The sequence below is a fragment of the Anopheles ziemanni genome, chromosome 2 (genome assembly GCF_943734765.1).
Source record: "Anopheles ziemanni chromosome 2, idAnoZiCoDA_A2_x.2, whole genome shotgun sequence".
NCBI lineage: Eukaryota > Metazoa > Arthropoda > Insecta > Diptera > Culicidae > Anopheles > Anopheles ziemanni.
Genome location: NC_080705.1, coordinates 81,912,159 through 81,933,113, shown reverse-complemented (window position 1 = coordinate 81,933,113; position 20,955 = coordinate 81,912,159). Strand labels below are relative to the sequence as shown.

General features: G+C 43.2%; 1 protein-coding gene across 1 annotated transcript; it reads right to left on the bottom strand.

Moving 5' to 3' along the window:
- Positions 1 to 14,160: 14,160 nt before the first annotated feature.
- LOC131294529 (tubulin beta chain-like) lies at positions 14,161 to 15,474 on the bottom strand. Its single transcript, XM_058322576.1, has one exon. It carries the CDS (start codon positions 15,472 to 15,474, stop codon positions 14,161 to 14,163), a length of 1,314 nt encoding a protein of 437 aa, XP_058178559.1.
- Between the last annotated feature and the right edge of the window lie 5,481 nt (positions 15,475 to 20,955).

Below are 20,955 nucleotides of genomic sequence, written 5' to 3'. Positions count from 1 at the left end.
CCGAGGGGTTTTTCCCGGCGGGAAGAAGCCGGTCAGGGTTCGCAACAAAACTGAGCAGCCGGTCTCGGTTATGCTGTGGCGCAAAACTACACACTCGGCACAATTTGTGCCCTCGATGGGAGCTACGCAACACGGAATGGCTCTCGATGTGGCGGGCTCTCTCGTTTTTTGGGGCCCCGTTCGAGGATACGTAAATTTCCCGACCCAACCTTTCCCTGCCACTGCTGCACTCCGGGGTAATGCTTTAGTAATTAACTTGTATTACGGAATTTATGGGGCAACACAGATGGCAACATACACCACACCGGTGTACGATGCCCAACTACCGTCGGTGTCCATGTAGTTAGGTTAAATAAATGCTCATGAGCTTATATGAGCAAGTTTTATTTTAGCTTTCGCTTGTGTTGTTGTGGTACTCGCGTGTTAAAATTGAGGCATAACAAAGCTTTTACTTTTGATTGGTAATTGAAAGTTATGGTTCTACAGAATTTCCACTTTAAGAAGGTTTTACTAAGATTAACTTTTTCACAATCTCGCCATTTGTATCAAATATGATTATTTTCTCTCAAGCTATCTCTTTTGTTATCTGAAATTGGAAAAATGCTTTATTCACGGCACACACTTCGAAGCAAATTTGGATTAAAACTAGGTATAACGGCCCGGTTACACGGGCCCATGTTGATGAAATAATTTGCATTAGAATCTAGTAAAATTGTGGCAAATTCTGTCAATCAAAGGCTCAGCCCAATTAGAAGATTTAGCCTGTATTAAACTGTGGGAGGCCAAATTTAAATCCCGGCTCACTGACTGCCTTATGATGGCTGAATAGTAATGAAACATTAATCGGGCCAAACGAAAGAATTGTTGTCAAAGAAAAATAACGGGGCCAATACCCGTTATTTGCCAAGCACCACTAATTGACTAACGTGTCGACAAATATTCCCGGTCTTATCGTCTTACTAAATGGAGTCCCCGGGAAATACTGGCTAATTGCAAAAGAACATTTTAAATTTCGCATAATTTAGAAGATCTAATAAAGTGAACACGTAGAGTCAATAGATGAAAAGCTGCATCTACTCAAAACCTTATCCCGGTTGGAAGAGCATTGGCTCTTTTTACGATCTCAATTTAAAAACCGTTAAATTTAAAAATATAATGCAATAGGATTAGTGTTCGGAGAGTTTCGAGTGTTCGTTTTATGAATTTCGTCATCCAAGTATCCTTTTGTTTAACTCAAGCGAGCTGATTGCCAAGGCGATCAAAGTACAGAGAAACGTAGACGACAGGCTCTATAAGGTAGACAGACATAGACTCTGTAAGATAACGCTTCAGGTTCTACAAAATTGACTGTTTATTGTTTAGGAAACTTTGTAATTGTTTTTCTTAGAGGCGCGTGCGTGTGGTTTCGTGTGAGAGACGGCTCAGAAATTTGTGTTTTGGGAACTGACCTGTAGTGTGTTTTTGTAACAGGTTTTTTGTGATTGTGTTTTTGTTTCGGTGATAGTGATTTGTGTCGAAAACGGTGTCATATGTGCTTGTTTTTAAGTGTTTTTTTTCTACTTTTTTGTGTTTGAACCTTTCGAATAATTTTTTGTGCATTTCCAGTGTTAGAAAATACACAGCAAAAGTGATTCAATTAATCTGAGCCTGCCTGCCCGCGCCCTTTGAACACGGATTTGGTGCACATTTTTTAGAATTATCTGATCAATCGAACACATAGTGCCCGTGAACGGCATTTTACAAAATTTAGAACCATTTTGAAAATCCCGTTCTACTTTTTTCCAATCGAGTTGGTTTGCCCAGGTCAACTGTGGTTGCTATGACGATCCTTCCATTTTCGCCAAGGATGCTGATTGCTATGGTGATCAATGCAATGCAATGGGATGAGCGTTTTGAGAATTTCCATACAAAGATGTGGTTTTGCTTCGATTTTAGTGCGTCACTTTATCCAAGTAGGAGCGTTATCCTTGGAGCGTGACGTTAAGGATTTTTTATAATAAGACTAGGTAAAACGGCCCGGTTACACGGCCCGGTTACACGGCCCAGTTACAGGACCCAGTTACAGGACCCGTTTACAGGGCCCGGTAACACGGCCTGTTCACAGGTCCCGGTTACAGGGCCCGTTGACTGATCCCGGTTACAGGGCCCGTTTACAGGGCCAGGTTTCAGTGCCCGTTTACAGGGCCCGTTTACAGGTCCCGGTTACATTACCCATTTACAGGACCCGTTTACATGGCCCGGTGACACAGCCCGTTAGCAGCGGTTACCCGTTTACGTGGCCCGGTGACACGGCCCGGTTACACGGCCCAGTCACAGGACCCAGTTACTGGACCCGTCTTTAGTGCCCGTTTACAGGACCCGTTTACAGGACCCATTTACATGGCCCGGTGACACGGCCCGTTAACAGGACCCGCTTACGTGGCCCGGTAACACGGCCAATTTACAGGACCCCGTCACACGGCCCGGTGAAAGGCCCGTTTACTGGGCCCAACCTTATGGATGTAGTTTTATTGTTGATTTTATTCTGCGATGGTTATTTTCATCACGTTGCAGTACCACCTTTCCCAAGAGTAGCTGCAATGTTCGAAAAAATTGTCCCCCAAATCAAAAAGTATCATTTCTTTCCTATTACAAACTTTGAATAAAACTGTGTAGCAGATTTCCGCTTTGCTTTGTTTTATTTTCCGGCAAAGTAACCATCGATAATCAATGTAACCATCGATTACCAAAAATCAGAGCGCAAGGAAAATTTCCCCTTCCATCGTGCACCCTTGGTATCCTTAGCAACACAGTATAGCGTTATAGGGGAAACTAACGCGTTAGCTGAGTGCATCTCACTTTCGCCCTCCTTACGCTCGCTTTCCATGCTATTGCTATCTAATGCCAACGTCACCTCTAACTGTAATTTAAGAGGGCGATGCCAGTCTCAAAGCGAATTATGTGCCACTGATGATGCAATTCACAGTAACATATTGTCGACCCCGTTTCCGAACCCGGAATGGCACATCCGGGGCCGGTGTCAGCCGCAAACTATATCCACTCAATCCTTTGCCCCGTTCCCGGTCGGAATTTAGAACCCAAGGGAAGCAAACAAGCTTTCAAGAATAAAAGGACGGAAGAAGAAACAGCATTTTCCGGTATTATGCTTCCGATTGCGTTTCCCCCCCCTCCGAGGTAGTGCTTTTGTGGTGCGCTGTGGCTAAATGATTACGCTCCCGTCCGGGCCGCTCGAGAAACCGATGAATGGGCCACAGCATCCGCAAAACAAGCTATCTGCATCCACCGTCCGGGCAGTTCGCTCATTTGCCAGGCTATCAGCCACAGCCGTCAAAAGGATACAAAACCGCCAACCCGTTCCTTCCCGATGCGAGAGTGCACAAAACGCCACATAGCGCCCACCCTTGCCGGGGGGGAACGCCTTGGCGTGGGGAAGGGAGTGGCGGGAGGGGAAAGAAAAAAATCTTTTAATTTTCCAGAAATGCACAAGACCACTATTATTATAGCAATCAGTTTAGCCGAAGAAAAGCGAGCAGATCATACCGCTGACAATGGACGGGAAGGACCGGGCGTTTTGTTCCTTACGCTCTTTTGTTCGCCCGGTGAACGCTTTTTATTTTTTTTGAAACCAGTGCATAATGCTGCTCTGGCGAGTATTATTTTTGTCGCCCACAGGATGCGGGCGATGTCATCGAGTGCCTGTTGCTGGCACGTCCACCAACGGTTGCCCGGGTTCGGCTCGTCCCTTTGTGGCATCCCGCTTGTAGCATGCGAAAGCGAAAATGGAGTAGGAAGTCCCGCGCCCACCGGCACTTTCACGCAGCCACTAAGAAATGACACGGAGCGAAAAACAAACCACGGTAAGCGTGGAGGAAGGGAGAGAAAACGAAAAACACCCGTCGTCCACAAAAGAAGCGAGTGATGCCATCGCAGATGAACTGCGAGCGAAGAATGTGAAGTTCTTTTACCTCTACCGAAGGGCGGAAAGTTTCATAATTTCCGGGGCTTTGGGGTTCCCGATGCACGATAGCGAGCAGCAAGCCCTTTTCACGATTGTTCCACGATAAGTGTCGAACGGGGGGGGAAGGAGAAAGCAAATAGGAAAACAAGAAAAAAACCCGTCCGTGATGAAAGGGTACACATTGTGGTTCGGCAACGAGGGTTTAGGAGCCAGCAAAACAAAACAAAAAACAACGAGCTATATAAAACAGTTAATAAGGGTTTATGGCGTATTCTTTGGCTGATTTTGCCCCCTTTGTACTTTTGCGCTAATCTTGCACTTCAAACAACTTTATCAGTTGGCCAAATTAACTCCCAATAAGGTTGAGTAAATTGCCATTTCGTTCGTGCGACGAGCGCTATCGGAAAGGAGATCTGGAAAGCATGAAAACAGTTTACCTTTCCTATAAGAGACCGTCGGGGCATAAGAAAGTGCGATAACAAACTATAAATAACACACAAATCTAGTGAAAAGAGTTAAGGAACCATCGTTCCAGTATCAAAATTGTACACACAACAATCGAAAACACTCTGTATGCAAAATATATCAACAGTTTTAAAGTAAAGTTTATCAGCCAAAACCTCCCAAAACTTTACACATCATTCACAATCAAAACGAAAAGCGCAATAACAGAACGTCTCCGGGTTTTTTTTAACCATGTCGCTACGAGTAAACTTTTCTTCGTGGGAGGAAGTTGGCCACACGTTTCTTCAAATTTCCTTTCCCAACAAACGATCGGCGTTTGCGAACCCATGTCAAACGAAGTGGCGAAGTTTCACCCTTAAGGAAGTGGTTTTGAAAAGGCCCTGAAATGACACCGCAACAAACTGTCGAGACCCTCGAGGGCCTTGATTAACGAAGATGGTTGGCGTTGGATGGGAAGATCAAAAGAAATGAAGTATTATTTTTGTATATTTAAATAGTCATATAGTTATTACGGTAATTTGAACAACTTTTCGTTTTTTAGGCATTTGGTCGATTAAAGTTCTTGTGAGGTGTGTGGTTTTTGTGCAGAAAATTGTCTTCATCGTCCTGTTCGACGTGCAACAATGTATTACGAGTAAGAAATGCTTACAACAATCGCAACTTGTAATAAAACAATGAAGTAGCATTCGCAGACGGACGAACAATATAAATACAACCAATCAGCAAATAGAGTCGGCTGTGTTTCAGTCGGCTTTCCACCGGACAAAGGCAGTGGCTTCTGGAAGAACATAAACAATCGAGAATTTTCGGCCTCATCAGCTGCCTCCACTCGTCAGTGATGACGAATACCTGCAAGTTTAATGACGACAAACCAGAAGCGGTCCGGGCAAGAGTTAAAACAGTTCCCCAAAAATACCACCGGTGGGTGGCATGAAAACGGGGGGACCTGTTCGTTTTTTTTTTGCCTCTCTGTCTCTCCCTCTTTCGATTCCCGTTTTGCACTAAAACATTACTACACGCCCGGTTTGAGCAGCGCTCGTCTACTTTTTTATTCCGAGCACGTACCAAGATTATGGGACCTTCTTCTCCGCCAGCAAACTGTAACTGCCAGTGCGTGCATTTTATATCAACCTGCCATCCTTTTTCGTCAACGCTTCGCTGCATCGCACTCGCAGACGCGCTGGCTGTTGGAAGAAGCCTTTCCTCCTTCATTTTTTTGTGTGTTTGGTACATCCGTGTGAACTGAAGGCACAAGATAAATTTTACGAGCCCGAGTACACGAGCGCTTCTGGCTGCGACTGTTTATGGACATTGGTGGATGTATGTGTGTGTGTGTGTATGGGTGTGCCAGTATGTAAGACCTGGTCGTTTTTATTTTCGTTGTGCTCATTTCGGGTAGTGAGAACCATTTCGCAGCGCATCCTTATGTGAGGTTGTATGATGAATACCATGTTGCAAGCAATCACTTCTCTTGAAGGAAACATACTAAGCAAAATTTGAGGGTTCTGCAAAAAGGCAAACCTACTGAAATCTATACGTTGATCACTCTATAATGCGTGTATATAATCATGAGTACCAGACGTGCACAGACAAAAACACACTAAAGTGCATACTTACAACTGCTAATGGAGGCGCCCAGTGTTTTGTAACATAAAAAGATAAATTTTTATGTTTGAATTTTAAATTATGGTCTTTGCTTTTTTTTTTCATGTCCAATATACAGTACGGTGTTATCCAAATTTTATTTTCGTTGGTAAACATTTTACAATTCATCAAAAAATGTAAATCAACGAGGCAACTACGAATTTTCCTGTTGCATTTTACCTCGAAACTCAGTTTTCAGTCCATAAAACTGTGAACGAAGGAAAGCTATTTAATTTAGGCTTAAGTTATTCAATCACAACAAATATTGTACACTATCTGTCAGTGATAATATTTTCGTTTCATTTCTAATATTTATTACATTTTATTTTCATTCATGGAGGCGCCTGGTACTTGATAACTATTATTGTTGGTCTTGCCTAAAACATACTGAAAACAAATCGCAATTCAGACGAAATCTTGAAACCCAGCCATTACCCTTTAAAAAAGACACAAAACAAATTATCAGGATCGGAACACAATAAGATGTTCCCGAAAGTTTCGTGCAAATTTCTCCTCAGGGAAACATTTCTCCCGATAGTGAGTAACAATTCCAATTTGGGGCGAACATTATTCCATTTTCAATCCCATTCAAAATTATTGTCGGTAGCATAAGAGTTTTAAATTTCCAATTGAATTACCAAACGGAACGATTGCGAACGAAAACCTACCTTCACGAGCGGGCGGACCAACCGGAAAAGGCATATTCTACTTGTAGAACTCGTTCGGCTTTATCTTCTTTTGTTCAACGATTTTCCACGGGGTCGACCAAGGCTGCGCACCGCTAGCCACACATTTATCTAATGCCAATCGGCTGCCAAAGCGGCTTTGAGTGTGTTTCCTAGCGGTAAACTTTTTACCCGACTGCCTTCGTTTGACTTCAAACTAAACTCCTTGTTCAACTCGTTTCTTGTTGCATTAGAACGATTCGCGAGAAAGAGAAAAAAAGACCGGCGTACTAATGATTTGGCATGCAATTGCCGGCGGATTACTTCCAGCACCAAGTTTGTCCTCGCGCCGTCCGAGGCGAGGCTGCTCTGCTGTGAATGCTGCAAATTTTGTCGCAAACTTAAGAAATCCTACTTTTGAAAACTCAATTTACCTGCTCTCTAAGCGGAAAAGGAAGCTGCCCGAACAGGGAACTTTGTCGCTGTCTTTTCGCTGGCAGCGCGCTCGTGCGAAAGGGAGCCAAACTCAAACGAACCAAATATCAAAACGTTCAACTTTTTGGAGGCGAAATAGAGCAACCGATGCAGAAGTGGAGTATGCCGAAGCCACAAACTTTGCTCGATGCACATACTTTCGCACGGCGCTGGTGCAAGTGGAACTTGTTTGAAGAGATGTACCGGATACGCGATTTATGTCCAATTGTTATTCGCCATTAGGACCGCTTCTCGTTTGAACGTCGAGATGCACCTTTTTCTTTTCAGTTCAAGCATCTCTCTATCATAATGATTGAAAAACATTTTAAAAACAATTTGTACGGTGTGTTGCAATGTGGATTGGTACTATGAAAAAGTAAAATATGATTTGATATCAATAAATGTAAATTTTGATTTTATTTACTCCCATTTCTACATTTATAAAGTCAATGATTTTCCCTACCGTAAAAAAAAACCTTCATTCGGTGATCTTTACAATGTTCTTATGCTGCTAATATCCAATGCTTAATCGGTTCTCTCTGTGGCTACCTTACCTACGAGTATCTCATATTTTATTTCTAATGACTAAATCCAACACCCCATGGCCGTGCACTTGAAAATCAAACAATGGATTCAACAAGCTACCGAGTAGCTCACATTTTCCACCTACCGCGTTCACACAAACACACACAACCACACACTAACGTTCACTCGGTCACAGTAAAACCGGTGCAAAAATGCCAACAGTGCACCGGTACACTCGGTAGTGACATACAAAAATAATGAGATTATAAATATTTCATGACTCGCTGTAGTGATAATGCATTATAAATGTGTGAACATCGTAAGTAAACCCAGGGCCGAACAAAAGCACGCGCTCGCAATTGCGATTCGGCTTGCCGACTTGTGGTTTGAGTTGCCACTTTTCTTTGCGTTCCTTTGCCCTTCCTTCGAATTTATATGCTACATTTGCTGGCAGGAACCGGAATAGCCGCTACAGCCTGATAGGGTCAGCTGGCTGGTCGGTTGATTATTTTTTACCTTGCCTAGCTTCCATTAGACGAGCCCTCGGCCAGTGTACTGCTTTCACGGTGGCTCAGCCGGAACCATGGCAAAACGGGACTGTCGTCGTCAGCGAAGTCCTTTAATCCGGATAATGCAGTTTCACGTCCCGGCAGCCGAGGTAAGCATTACGGAATTTTAATGTTTCATCTTACAGCGAGCGGGAAGGAGGCAGCTCAAAAATGAATTCATTGTACTTCGTTTCTAGCATAAATTATTCCAGCTTGCAGGCTGGATGGGGAAAACTATAATATTTTTAGTGATATCGCCGTTTCATAAGATTTGTTAGCGCCTTTCAAGGATTTTTCATGGTTTATATGAAAATAACTACAAGCAACTTTTAATGTTCACTTTATAAATATGTAAATAATTTACAAAATCCAAATAATCCAACTCATAGCGTAATTTATTTTTATAACTCCATGTGATCAACTTTAAAAAATAAAAACTTATCCTAAAGTTAAAATTGTTTTAATTGAATTCTTAACTCTTGAACAATTATGTTACAAGTGTTTTATTATATAGTCTTCTTCTTGGTGTAACGACCTCTTGGTCATGCCTGCCCGTTAAGAGTTTACGAGACTTTTTTCCCTATTGTACGTGGATAGTCACTCCTCTCGTACAGGGGAGGGTCCGGTCTCGGCTGGGATTCGAAGCCGTCGAGGTGGTGAGCCCCGACGCTCATAGGCCGATTTTCTAACCGGCGCTACCGCTCGGCTGTCGCGGACCCCCCATTTATTATATAGTAATAGCTTTCAATTTCAAACAAAACTCTGTATTTATAAACTTCGAATACATCGCATAAATCAATACCTCATGTAAAAACAGTGTTTTCCGATACCAAATACCACAACTGCACTGCATGTTTCGTTTTCAAATTTTAAAAATATGTTCACGATTCACTAAATTACATTCCACTAGTTTGAACATTCCATACGGAACAATACACAACTTGTGTACGTGTACTGGAAGCGATGGATTTAAAAATATTTGTAGTACAAAACAAAACACCGTAAAACACAGTCAACTACATGGCGCTTGCGTTCGCTCTCACTAACACAACTCACGTACCGTTCTGTTAAACCGTCGTTTGCAAATCAATTGAAATTCCACCCACTCCGCCCGCGCCAATCCACCCACACAAAGTCAACATCGTTTGATTTATCTGATAGAAAACTAACCGTTTAATACATAACCTCAACACCGACGCGAGGTGAAACGGCTATTGACGAGTGGTAAACACTAATCGAATGAAAACGGAATGCTCTATGCAATACGCAGCGCGCAAACATATCCCTCACATCCCCACGTCTAACTCCCCACTCCACTGCTAACTGCTAACGTTTAATATCGTTTCCGATCACTACCGATCATTGATTTCAACCGTCGCGTACCAATCGCTAATGTGCCGGAAAGTTTGTAACACTTTCGACATGCCGCTTTTTAGACGTTGAACAAGACTCGTTTGACAAAAAGGGAGGAGGCACTTATGGTAGATTGATATGTTTGCTATCACGCAACATGCAGCGATTGGTGAAATAAAACCATCAGATGGATTTCTTTTTCCCCCCCCGCAACACCGGAAGGGTTGTTATTATAGAATCATCTCTACGTTGTACACATCCAAAAGGTACGATTGTGGGATATAAATTTGTGCTGAACTTCTGAACACACAAACACACTCAGCAGATGAGAAAAAAAAGGTTCACCTTCTGGTTGAGCAGTATTTTGATTCAATTTGCTTACTGATTGACGGTAAACATTTTCATACCGTCATTGTGGCGGAAAACAATCGTTTCCACTGTTTGTTTGATTCCTTCGCAAACACGTCAAGGGCACGAAGGACACGCACTCCTTCCAGCCCGGAGGCTTCGGCGCAGCGATTCCAAGCGGGATGGGGCCCGGTGTAGATAAATCTTTCGGCAAATATTGGCTCACTTTTGGCTCGCTGTCGATTTTATTTATTCATTGTTTCGCCTAAGCGTGACCCGCGCTACGGAAAGAGTTTTGAGGAAAAACAAGCTTCAGGTGGATAGGTCGAGAATGCAAGTGATGTTCAAAATCTGATAGATTCAATTTATGAACAAAATATTCGTGCAGTTTGATTCGCTTAATTAATATCATAACGTCATTTTGAAAATAAATGCATCAGAATAAATACTATTCGTTCGTTCATGTTTAATGTACTGAATCTTAAATTTCAGTTTTTTTCCTCATCGTTTATACTCATCGTTTTGTTGAAGTTGAAGCCAAGTAAAATCAGGCCAGTGAGGAAAGGTAATTGTTGTAGAGCAATCTATCTATAACAATGTTAAAATTCATGTAGAATTGGAGATCACGTAAAAAATCAAAAAAAACCAGATACATCACTCTTTGTAAGCGAACGCCACGAGTTAATCATTTTCAAATAATGTTTCCCTTCGAGTTCCTTTCATCGCGAAACAGCTAAATGACCGTCTGTCGGCAGGTAATGATTTTGCAAATAGGTCGACCCCATTGTGCAATTTGTAATTGTTCATCCGTTTTCATGAGATCGAAAAAAAACCGAAATGGACCACCCTCGGGTTTGTAATGAACATATTTTGCAATTTAAAATGTATCACACTCAATATCGGCTGATGTGACTTGGGAAGCCACGTTCGGGCGGACCCTCGTTAGCTTTTCTCGCTTGTTTTCGCCCACCGAGAACTAACCTACAGTCACACGCCCACGCAAACTCCCAGCACGCACACTTATTTCTGAATATTCATTTACCATTGAAGCACGGACAGTACGGTTAATTTTGAAAACTCAGACCACGCAATAAAGCACGTGCTTTGGCGTTCGAGATGCAGAAGTTCCCTCGGAAGCGTACCCCCCTAGCGTGAGGCCATACCCGGACGGAAGGTGAGATCTGATCGGTTGTACATAATGTAGAGTCAATTTGCATGTTCGTTTGGACATTTTCTGCTCCCGTATTTTTTGGGGTTTTATTTTAATTATAACTTGTGTAATCATATTTAAGTTTGCCAATAAAAATTAACTGAATTTATGATTTAATTTTTTCGGAATGACCGAGGCAACCTGAACCCGTACCGGACAGGTAAGCAAAAAACGTGTCTGAAGTTTGCCAGAAAAGAAAAAAAATATATACAGCACAGGAAGAGGACACCATCTCGCCCACTAACGCAAGCGATGGACACAGTTCAAAGAAACATGACGCATTAAGCGTTCGTTCGGCCAACCACCGCAGATCCGGTCAGCACTCAATGCGCCCGGCAGAGCGCATTGACGTGGAAAGGGGGTAAAATAACGGCCGGAAAATTGGAAATATGAAACAAAGCATAAAAGAACCACCTATTACGAGCGATCGGAAGTGGCACACAAAAAAGCTGCCCAATTGAGATTCGAGCTTATAGTAAAAACCCAACCGAGCATACAAAAAAAAACCTCAAACGGTACAAAAGGTATTATTAATATCATGAAAAAGTGACTCCAAATGTTCGCCCATTCATGATCGCCACTCGTCTAATGGAACGATATGAGTGCACTTTATATTTCATGCAACTTTTGGGCAAACCTTTTACCTGCACTGCACTGAGCAGAACAAAAAAACGGACTATCACATTCCATAAAGGCCACTTCCTGATCACGTTTTTTGAGGTAAGCTTAACTTTTACAAAAAGTAAGCTGTTAGACACTCTGATGAATAATGGTTGGCACAATGAACAACTTAAACAGCACTCATCCAAATACGTCACGTCACGTTTTGTACAGTCTTTTCATACCTTGACTGCGGACTTTTCATCTATCTATGCGGAATAGATAGATTTATCGAAGTTATACTTTTTTAGTCAATAGTACACAATAAAGGACAATTCCCGTATTTTCACTAATAGCATATTTTTGCATGCACGAATACTTATTCGAAAAGAATGAAGTGATGTTATTAATGAAAATATATCGATTTCGGCATTTTTGTTTGTAGAAATATATTTTTTCTTGCGAGAGACCTTTTTTAATAATATTTGTAAGGAAATGATCAGTTTTTACTTTCTTTAGAGCTAACGAGTTCTGAAAGGGTTAGAATCAAATAAAAGGAACTGTTAAACATGTGAAAAAAGTGGAATCTAAACCATGTTTGAACTGCAGACAGTAGATTTTCTAAATTTACAAAACAATCCAACCAATTTTAAGATGATGATACTATGCGGTTAGTTAAATATTCCCCGCTAGAAATGAAAACTTCAGAAAATATAAAACATTCCGAATGTTCTCTATTGAAAACCTAACCAATGAAATAAAAAATTATCTTACACTACTTCTAATAAAACTTATGTATCATATTTGTATCTATTGAATCGATAGTAAATTACTACCCAAAAGGAAAGAATATTTATCATTGCACCAGACATTATCAAAACCTGCACTCACCCAAACGTCTTACTATCTCCGTTAAGACCCCGTTAAGAAACTGTCAACACTTTGTGCGAAAGATGACCAGACCCGGATGCAACCGCAAGGCCGGCCACTTGACCGGCGGAAGATTAATCCCTCCTTAAATGTAACCTCATATTTCATAAGCCATCCCACAACCAGCGAGAAAGTCAACTTTACCGAGCGGATAGGTCAATATGTGTGTAATTAAACGCTATTCGTCATACACTTCGCCTGTCCGGTGCGGTTGCATACCGCCCGCCCTCAGCCCCACAGTGTTGGCCGGCCCTCGAAAGGTAGCCGGGTAGTTATAAATGATGTCGGATATTCATCGTTGGCTCGGTGGAATTATTACATCCCAGGCTAGGGTCGAGCCGGTCGGTGGCCACGCGCTCGCTGGACATCGGCCATCACTGTTTTCGCCTTTATTTTCTCCACTGAAAGATAAATGGACTTTTCCCCTTGCTGTGGAACGCCTAGAGGAGGGGGTTAGTAGGAATGTCGGGCCGAAATAAAAAGGACGCTGACACGAAATGATAATAAATTGCACAATCGGAGTCAAGCCGCCTGCCGGTGAGGTGGGGTCGGGTGGTTGGTAGACGAAAGGTACCCGCAAGGGACGACACTCGACTGTTTGATTTTTGTTTCCCGTTCCCGGGACGGTCAATCATTCATGGGTTGATTAAGATGTGTAGGAAAATTATACCGATTGGCTCGAAGGATCCCCCGGGGGAAGGATAGGTCAGGAACCATACCGGGGGCACGTTGACAATCTTTTCCCCCTTTTGGCGGGAACAGTACAAACCATCAATGTCAAACAACGACACTTTTGCAGTGTGAAAATAGTTTCCAGATTTACAAACAAAAATCTGTTTTAAATTACAAATGAATGATTTATTGGGTTGCTTGGAAAATAACAAACACACGCGCAAATATCAGGTTTGCGGTCATTTTTTGCGTTTCATGACGTTAATATTCGTGAGCCGATTTAAAAGAAATTACATTCCGTGCAATTTACGTCTTTAAGTGTAAACAACCAGCAGAGGGGCACAATGTGTCCACCGTAATCTTATCACTAAATGTTACACATACATATTAGCAAACTACAACACTTAATTGTTGTGATTGTGTATAGTATTTACGTAAATTTTTGTGCACTACTCGTCGATTGAAAAAACTAAAACAAATTCTATTTTTAACTATAGGAAACATACATCTATGGGTTCTTAAATCTCTTCTTTACTACTTCTTGAAATAGTTGCACTTAATGTGCTTTAATTATGTAAGAAGAAGAAAGGTTTATGAAATGAAAACAACAAAAATAACAGAACCAGCATTAACGCTACTTAGCGAACTTAGCGAAAAGAATGAGTTTCTTTTCAATCCAACACATTTCAACTAAAAAACTACCAGTTCTGATTTTGGTAAATCCACCTCAGTTCATTCTTAACTTACGCCAGTATGACAATAAATCTTTTAATCTACTTCTTCGTCGTTCGGCTTACGCTCCTGCTCGTATAGCCCGTACTCTTCGATCAAATCCGCCAACCTTTGCTCCATCTGTGTGAACTCTTCCTCGTCCATCCCTTCGCCGGTGTACCAGTGCAGGAAGGCGCGCTGGCGGAACATGCTCCCGAACTGCCCCGTGATGCGCCGGAACAGTTGCGTGATGGCCGTCGTGTTGGCGACGAACGTTGCCGCCATCTTAAGGCCACGCGGTGGCACATCGCAGATGGCCGTCTTGACGTTGTTCGGGATGAAATCGCAGAAGGCCAGATCGTGCTTGGCCAGTACGCCCGCCATCTGGTCCTCGACGAACCGCGTCGATAGTCGCCCTCGGAAGATGGCCGCCGCCGTCAGGAAGGTACCTTGGGCGAGATCGCAGGCGGCCATCAGGTTGTTGCTGCTGAACAGCTGGTACACCAGCTCGGGCACCGTCGGCTGGCGGTAGCATTCGGAGGCGCGCGCACCGAGGGGAGCGATACCGGGCACGAAGAAGTGCAGCCTCCGGTAGGGCACCATGTTGGTCAGCAGCTTACGCAGATCGGAGTTGAGCTGCCCGGGAAAGCGGAAGCTGCTGGTAACACCCGCCATCGCGGATGCGACCAGGTGGTTCAGATCGTCCAGCGAAGGCGCCGGCAAGCGGAGCGTGTCCACGCAGATGTCGTACAAGGCTTCGTTGTCGAGGCAGAACGTTTCGTCCGCCGACTGCACCATCGAGCTGAGGGCAAACACGGCGTTGTACGGCTCCACCACCACCTCGGACACCTTGGGCGACGGGATAACGCTGAACGTGTTGTTGATCCGACCCGGGAACTGATCCTTCAGGTGCTCCAGCAACAGCGTGCCCAAACCAGACCCCGTCCCACCGCCGATCGAGTGCACCAGCTGGAAGCCCTGCAGGCAGTCGCACCCCTCCGCCATCCGCCGCGCACTCTCGACGATCCGATCCAGCAGCTCGGCCCCCTCCGTGTGGTAACCCCGGGCCCAGTTGTTTCCCGCGCTCGACTGCCCCGACACGAAGCTCTCGGGCGAAAAGAGCCGCCCGTGGCTGCTGCACCGCAGGTAGTTCAGGGCGCTCGGCTCCAGGTCGGCGAAAATGGCGCGCGGCACAAAGTTACAGCAGGCCGCCTCGTCGAAGTACACATTGATTCGCTGCCGCGGCAGGAAGTGCTCGCCCTCGAACTGACCGAACGCATTCAGGCAGTGCTCGCCGCAAATATACTGCCAGAAGCTTTCGGCCACCCGGTTTCCGCAATGGCCCAGATGGAATACCACGATTTCACGCATCACGAACTGTTTTTGTCCTTTTTTTTTGTTTACTTAAATTTACAAATACGGATAATTTCGACCACCACAACAAACGAACAAACGGAGCCTACTGTGCATTTCGAAGGCATGCGCTTTTCGCTTCTTTCCAGTTGTGAACAAAACGTGTAGGATTTTTTTGCTAAAGAGGGTAAGCAAAACAAATGTTGTTACACAAAAATTTTTAGATTACAAGATAGCTACTATTTATGAGTTCTTTTAATGAATTGTTTTAATTCATGAACTAACTTTTAATTATGGCGAGGAGCATCGCTACTACAGGTATCACTACATACGCGTAATTTTTCACATTCCTCAAAACCAATTCTAAAATAACAAATTTGGCATCAAAGGCCATAATACCATAGTGCATGAAAGTACCGGCAGTTTATAATTCAACTTAAAAGCTTTTTAAACTGTGAAAAATCTTAATCCCTTTGTGATCCCGATCGTGGCATCACCCGAAGATGGAACTCATCTACGGAGAGCCCGGGTCCACGCTGCATCTTACTGGCGTATAATAAGAAGCTTGTCATTACGGTCAATAGTGGTGCAAAAATAAAGAGCGAAAACTGGTTATTTATCAACGGTAAATAGTACACAAATAATTTCCATTGAATTCAATTCTTTGGCTTGATAATTTTACTATCGTTTTGCAATTAATACATTTAATCCTGTAAAGGCTTCTTGTGAGGTTGATACATTGACATGTCCGACATTTTGTATCACAAAACCCAAGCAGAAGTAATTTGTTTACAGCATAGGCCAAAGGATAAAAACATTCATTAGAAATTTATCCAAATAACCATGGATAGTTCTCACAAAAGGTTAAATAAAAATGTGAAAGACAGTAAAATACATGTATAATAATTTAAAAATTTGTAGCTGTATCTGTTAGATATGAAACAAATGCGACAAAATGTTGCTAAAGACTCTTTCTAAACAAGCGCATCAAAACAACGTTCAAAGCTCAACCGCAAATGCTATGAATATATACCGCAATGATCCTCTGCTTACTGATGCAAAACTGGCATTTATCCAAACACAATTTCGAATATTGATAGAAAAACTTAATATTTCATCACCAACTACATTCGAAAGTACGCCTTCACTTCACTTCGATTCGTCCGCAAGTCCGAACCCTCCGTCGGCCGTCGCGACCCCGGCATCAACGGCGCACATCCGCGGCCACTTGTCACAGTCGGTGCCACTCCCGGCACAACCGAAACGCTATGCACTACGCCGGCTAGAGCCCCATCCCCCCGTCCCACCACCCACAAACCTCTATTAATTCAGTGCAAAATTGATGTACCCTAATTACCTGTGATTAAGATTGATGCTGTTTACTTGTGGGCACCGCCAGCTAGCGCCCGCCTTGCCAGCAATAGTATCGGCTGACGGTGGCTGCAAATGGAAAGGATAAAACATTCAACAGCATCACAAACGAGCCAAATGGGATCCGGTGTCCCGGGCCCGCTGGGGGATACCGTAAATTGGAAAGTTAATTATTCATCAGGCCAACCCCAGTGCCCCCTCACCCACCCCCTTCCCTCCAACCAAGGAAACGGCGACATGGCTTGTGGGTTTGATTTGTTGACCGTGGTGGTTCCTTTGCTTTGGGGGAGGGCCCTGTTTTTGGGGCGGCGCTGATGTATAGTTTTCTTGCGCGCAACTTCGTCGCATACGGAATGAGGCGGGCTTTCCGGGGGGAGGGGGGGCATCCGATGGCAAAACTTATTAATTACAGCCGACTCGAATGCCCAAACCCGAAAGATTGCTGGTTTGCGCGGTGCGATGAAGTGGCATCCTTGCAGGGTACTCGAGAGATCGATTGCTCTAGCGAGGCACTTTTTTTCGGAGGCAAGGAAAAGGCCCAACCCGGTCATGATTTTTTCATGCCACTTTCTGCAAACATCTAAAAACTGCTGTTAACGAGTTTTCACCACACTTTGGTGTTTTCTTTTTTTTGTAATTAATTTGATGTTGTTGTTGTTTTGTGGTAAGAAGCAAGTCATTGCGAATTTATTTCGTAAATGAAAGTTTCCAAAAATCGTTAGCATTTGAACGTTTTCCAAAAGAAAAAAGGAATCCCTCTCCTTCATTACATTCTTTTGAAATGTTTCGAAAAGGTACCGTCCTTCCGTGCTGCCCAAAAGTGGTTAATTTATGTTATACGTTTCTGTATTTTTTACAAACAGTTTGAGATTAAAAAAATAAAAAAAACTAATAAACTAATATGAAATATAACTTAAAACAAGATTTGAGATTTACGAAATCCTACATATATTTCTTTAGGTAATATGATCTTCAAACGCATGAAAAATCTCAACCAACCCTCAATGGAATCAACCAGAAAAACAACGTACGTTCACGCAACGCAATTACTGACCGTGGCACGTCCCATTTAACCTTCACAACTCATCGTAGGCAGCTTAATCAGATTGTTTCCTTTTTTTTAAAAAAGCCGCAACATGCACCGGATGGCACCGCGGTCCGAGCTGCAATCAGAATCGTGATTATTAACGATTAAACTTTCGACCGAAAAAGGGTGCCCCCGAACCCAAACAACGACGCTCCGTTGCATATGATTGGCTAATTAAGAACATTATTCTTGTGCATAATCCTATTATCAGCGCGTAACAGCCCCTTCGGCGTATCATCAAAGAGATAAATCTCCATCTCCACCTGGCGGCCACCGAAATGCTCCGATTTCCAAGCCATTATTTACCACATCAATTCAATATTCATTAAATCCCGACCATTACACATCGGTCGAGGGGCTGGAATTTAACGAGAATTTTCACCACCAAGCCGCCGTCTCACTCCCGTTCCCGGGCCGACCATCGATCAGGTTAACCGACCGGTGGGAGTGGGTTTTCCTCTGGCGGTCGACGTGTTAATGTTTTCCTTTGTCAATTTTTTCCATGGCCGAAATCCGCCAATCGAGCAGGAAGCCCCAAATTCAACTTTGCACAGCAGAAAGAGGGGACACGAGGGGAGTTTTCGAGCGCTCACACCGGGGCCATCCTTCACCGGGGTTGGTTGGTTGCCCGATTCCTGCGAAAAACCCAACGAACAAACGATAATCCGTTAAAGCCCCAACATAACACTTTAGGCGTCGTGGCTTTTTCCCGAGCGACGGTGACCACATGAAAGTATCTTTCACCCGAGCGTATGTGTTGGTCATTGGGTTTGTTTGTGTGCATGATGCGGTACAGTAAAACGTGAGAGCAGAGGCGGAAGACAAGCACAGGTGTCGTTGGAATTAAAATTACCCACCAACCACACGCTGCGCCTTCCCTCAGTGGCCGCCATATTGGATATCGAAATTGAGGAAAAATTTGCACCCGAAAACACTCTAACCACCGTAGTTCCGGACCGGATGCCTGCCCGTCCCGGAAGCTGAAACCGGAAAATGGCAGCCTAGGATCCGCAACCTACCCCCGACCGGAAGTCGGTTGACCGGGCATGTGTGCGACCCCGAGTGGGCACCGGGGCATTCTGCGGCACCTATTGTGACCGATTGCAGGGTTCGTACCGTTTGCGCGAATTAATTTTATTTTAATGGTTCTTTCACGAATTTAATTTCGCCGTCATTCACAGGCGGAGGCACAATTGGTAGCGATCGCTGCGTGACCGAAGCGCTCCGGAACGCTCGTGGGCCACGTGCACCGCCGTGCGGGTGACACTTTCCCGGGGTGCCATTTGGTATCGATGGGGTTGTAGTTTTATTGTTCTTTTTCTCGCCTCGTTATTGTGTTCGGTGTGGTATGTTTTTCCTTTTTCGAGCCCTGAACGGTAAAGTCTTTCCGGCACGCTTCATTCGCTCAGCGATATTGAACACGACCGTTGGGTTGCTCACTGATTGTCTGCTTATTTGTCGAACATTTGCCGGCAGGTTGCAGTACTTGGGTTGAGTCAGTGGGCCAATACATGAGGGTATAATCAAATAGAAAAAAATAACACAACTTGCAGCCAAATACTGAAACGTTAAAGTTGGCGATAAACGCAATATGCTTGAAGACACAATAATATAGGCACCATTTCTTATCGATGTACTTTTCTTGCTTTCAACACATCTAAAATGTTTATGGCTATTTGTTACTCCAAACGTTCGTTTGTAGATTTCTTTTTATTATAACTGTAAGATAGCACTTTTAACTGTTTGCACCAACAATTGAATTGAATTGTGTGAATCCCCTTAACCAAGTTCGTTCATAGAAATTCCTCATCCAAGATTAGTTTAAATTGATTCATAAATCATTTAAGATTTACTAACCTCCACAAGAATACAAGAAAAACTGAACCGTTTTCCTTGGTTGTAAGGCACACTTTTGCTATAAATGTGTTTTTATTCTAACATTTAATTTAAAGTGATAAACGAAGTTAATAATATAGTGTCACTTTTTCGTCAAATACATATACAAAATCCAAATAGTAACGAAAAAATCACACAGCATAGATTGACAGATAAGAAAAACCAATAATTCTTGGTAAAGACAAACGCACAACATTCAGAATAAATCAGGATTGAATCGCGAAAAGGAAAAAATCAATGTTGCTATCGAACTTTACTTCTTTGAGGCAATGGAGACGCCTGGTGGTTTATGATCAAATCGAGTGGGTCTACTTCTTTATATGACACTTGTTCACAAGAGTAATAAATTGTGGCATGGAAGGTATATTCACTCAAAGTTGTTTAAAAAAGGAATTTAGTTATTGTCAAATAGCAAATCTAACATGATGGGAAAGATCTCTTGTTTTTAAATGCTTTTAAAAGGCCTATTTTTTTTACTTGAATTAATTAAATTCACGGCATACAAATTGAGCACCAGCTAATTACCAAACAGCCTTACCTGTCAAAACCTTACAAACAAAACCATTAAAAGTCACAAATCCGTCAAGTTGAGCAAAAGAAAAAATAATCACAACAAATTCGCAATCCAGCTGGTACGCGTCAGATGCGAAACTTTACCGATCAAATAATTGTAAAACCAAGTGATGATGGTCATAACCAAATGAAAATTAAAAGCTCAAAAAAAGTACCTTAATATGACATTTTGCCAAACTCACTTCGCTCGTGCGGACCGAAAGCAAACTTTCAGGTAAATTGCTAAACTTTTGCGGCTCGCAGATGCTTTAGTGCGACTATCCGTTTTATTGAATAAAATATTAATGTGGCCCGCGTCCGTACTACTTTCCCTCTCCTTAGCATTTGCTTGCATCGATTCATTTGCTCCTTTTCTTGCTCGTTCAGTCTTTTTTTTCTTGTTTTCTGTGCATTCCTGCAATGCCCGGCATCATCGTTGCTGGCGAAGCGCTACGTTACCGCTTAAGCTAAGCTCTACCACTCCACTGGAGGCTGGGCATCAGCATCAGCAAAACTGCCACCGAGGCAAATGAAAAATGCAAGAATAAATAGCGTTAGCCAGAGGATGGCTTCAGCGCACCCCCATTCCCCAT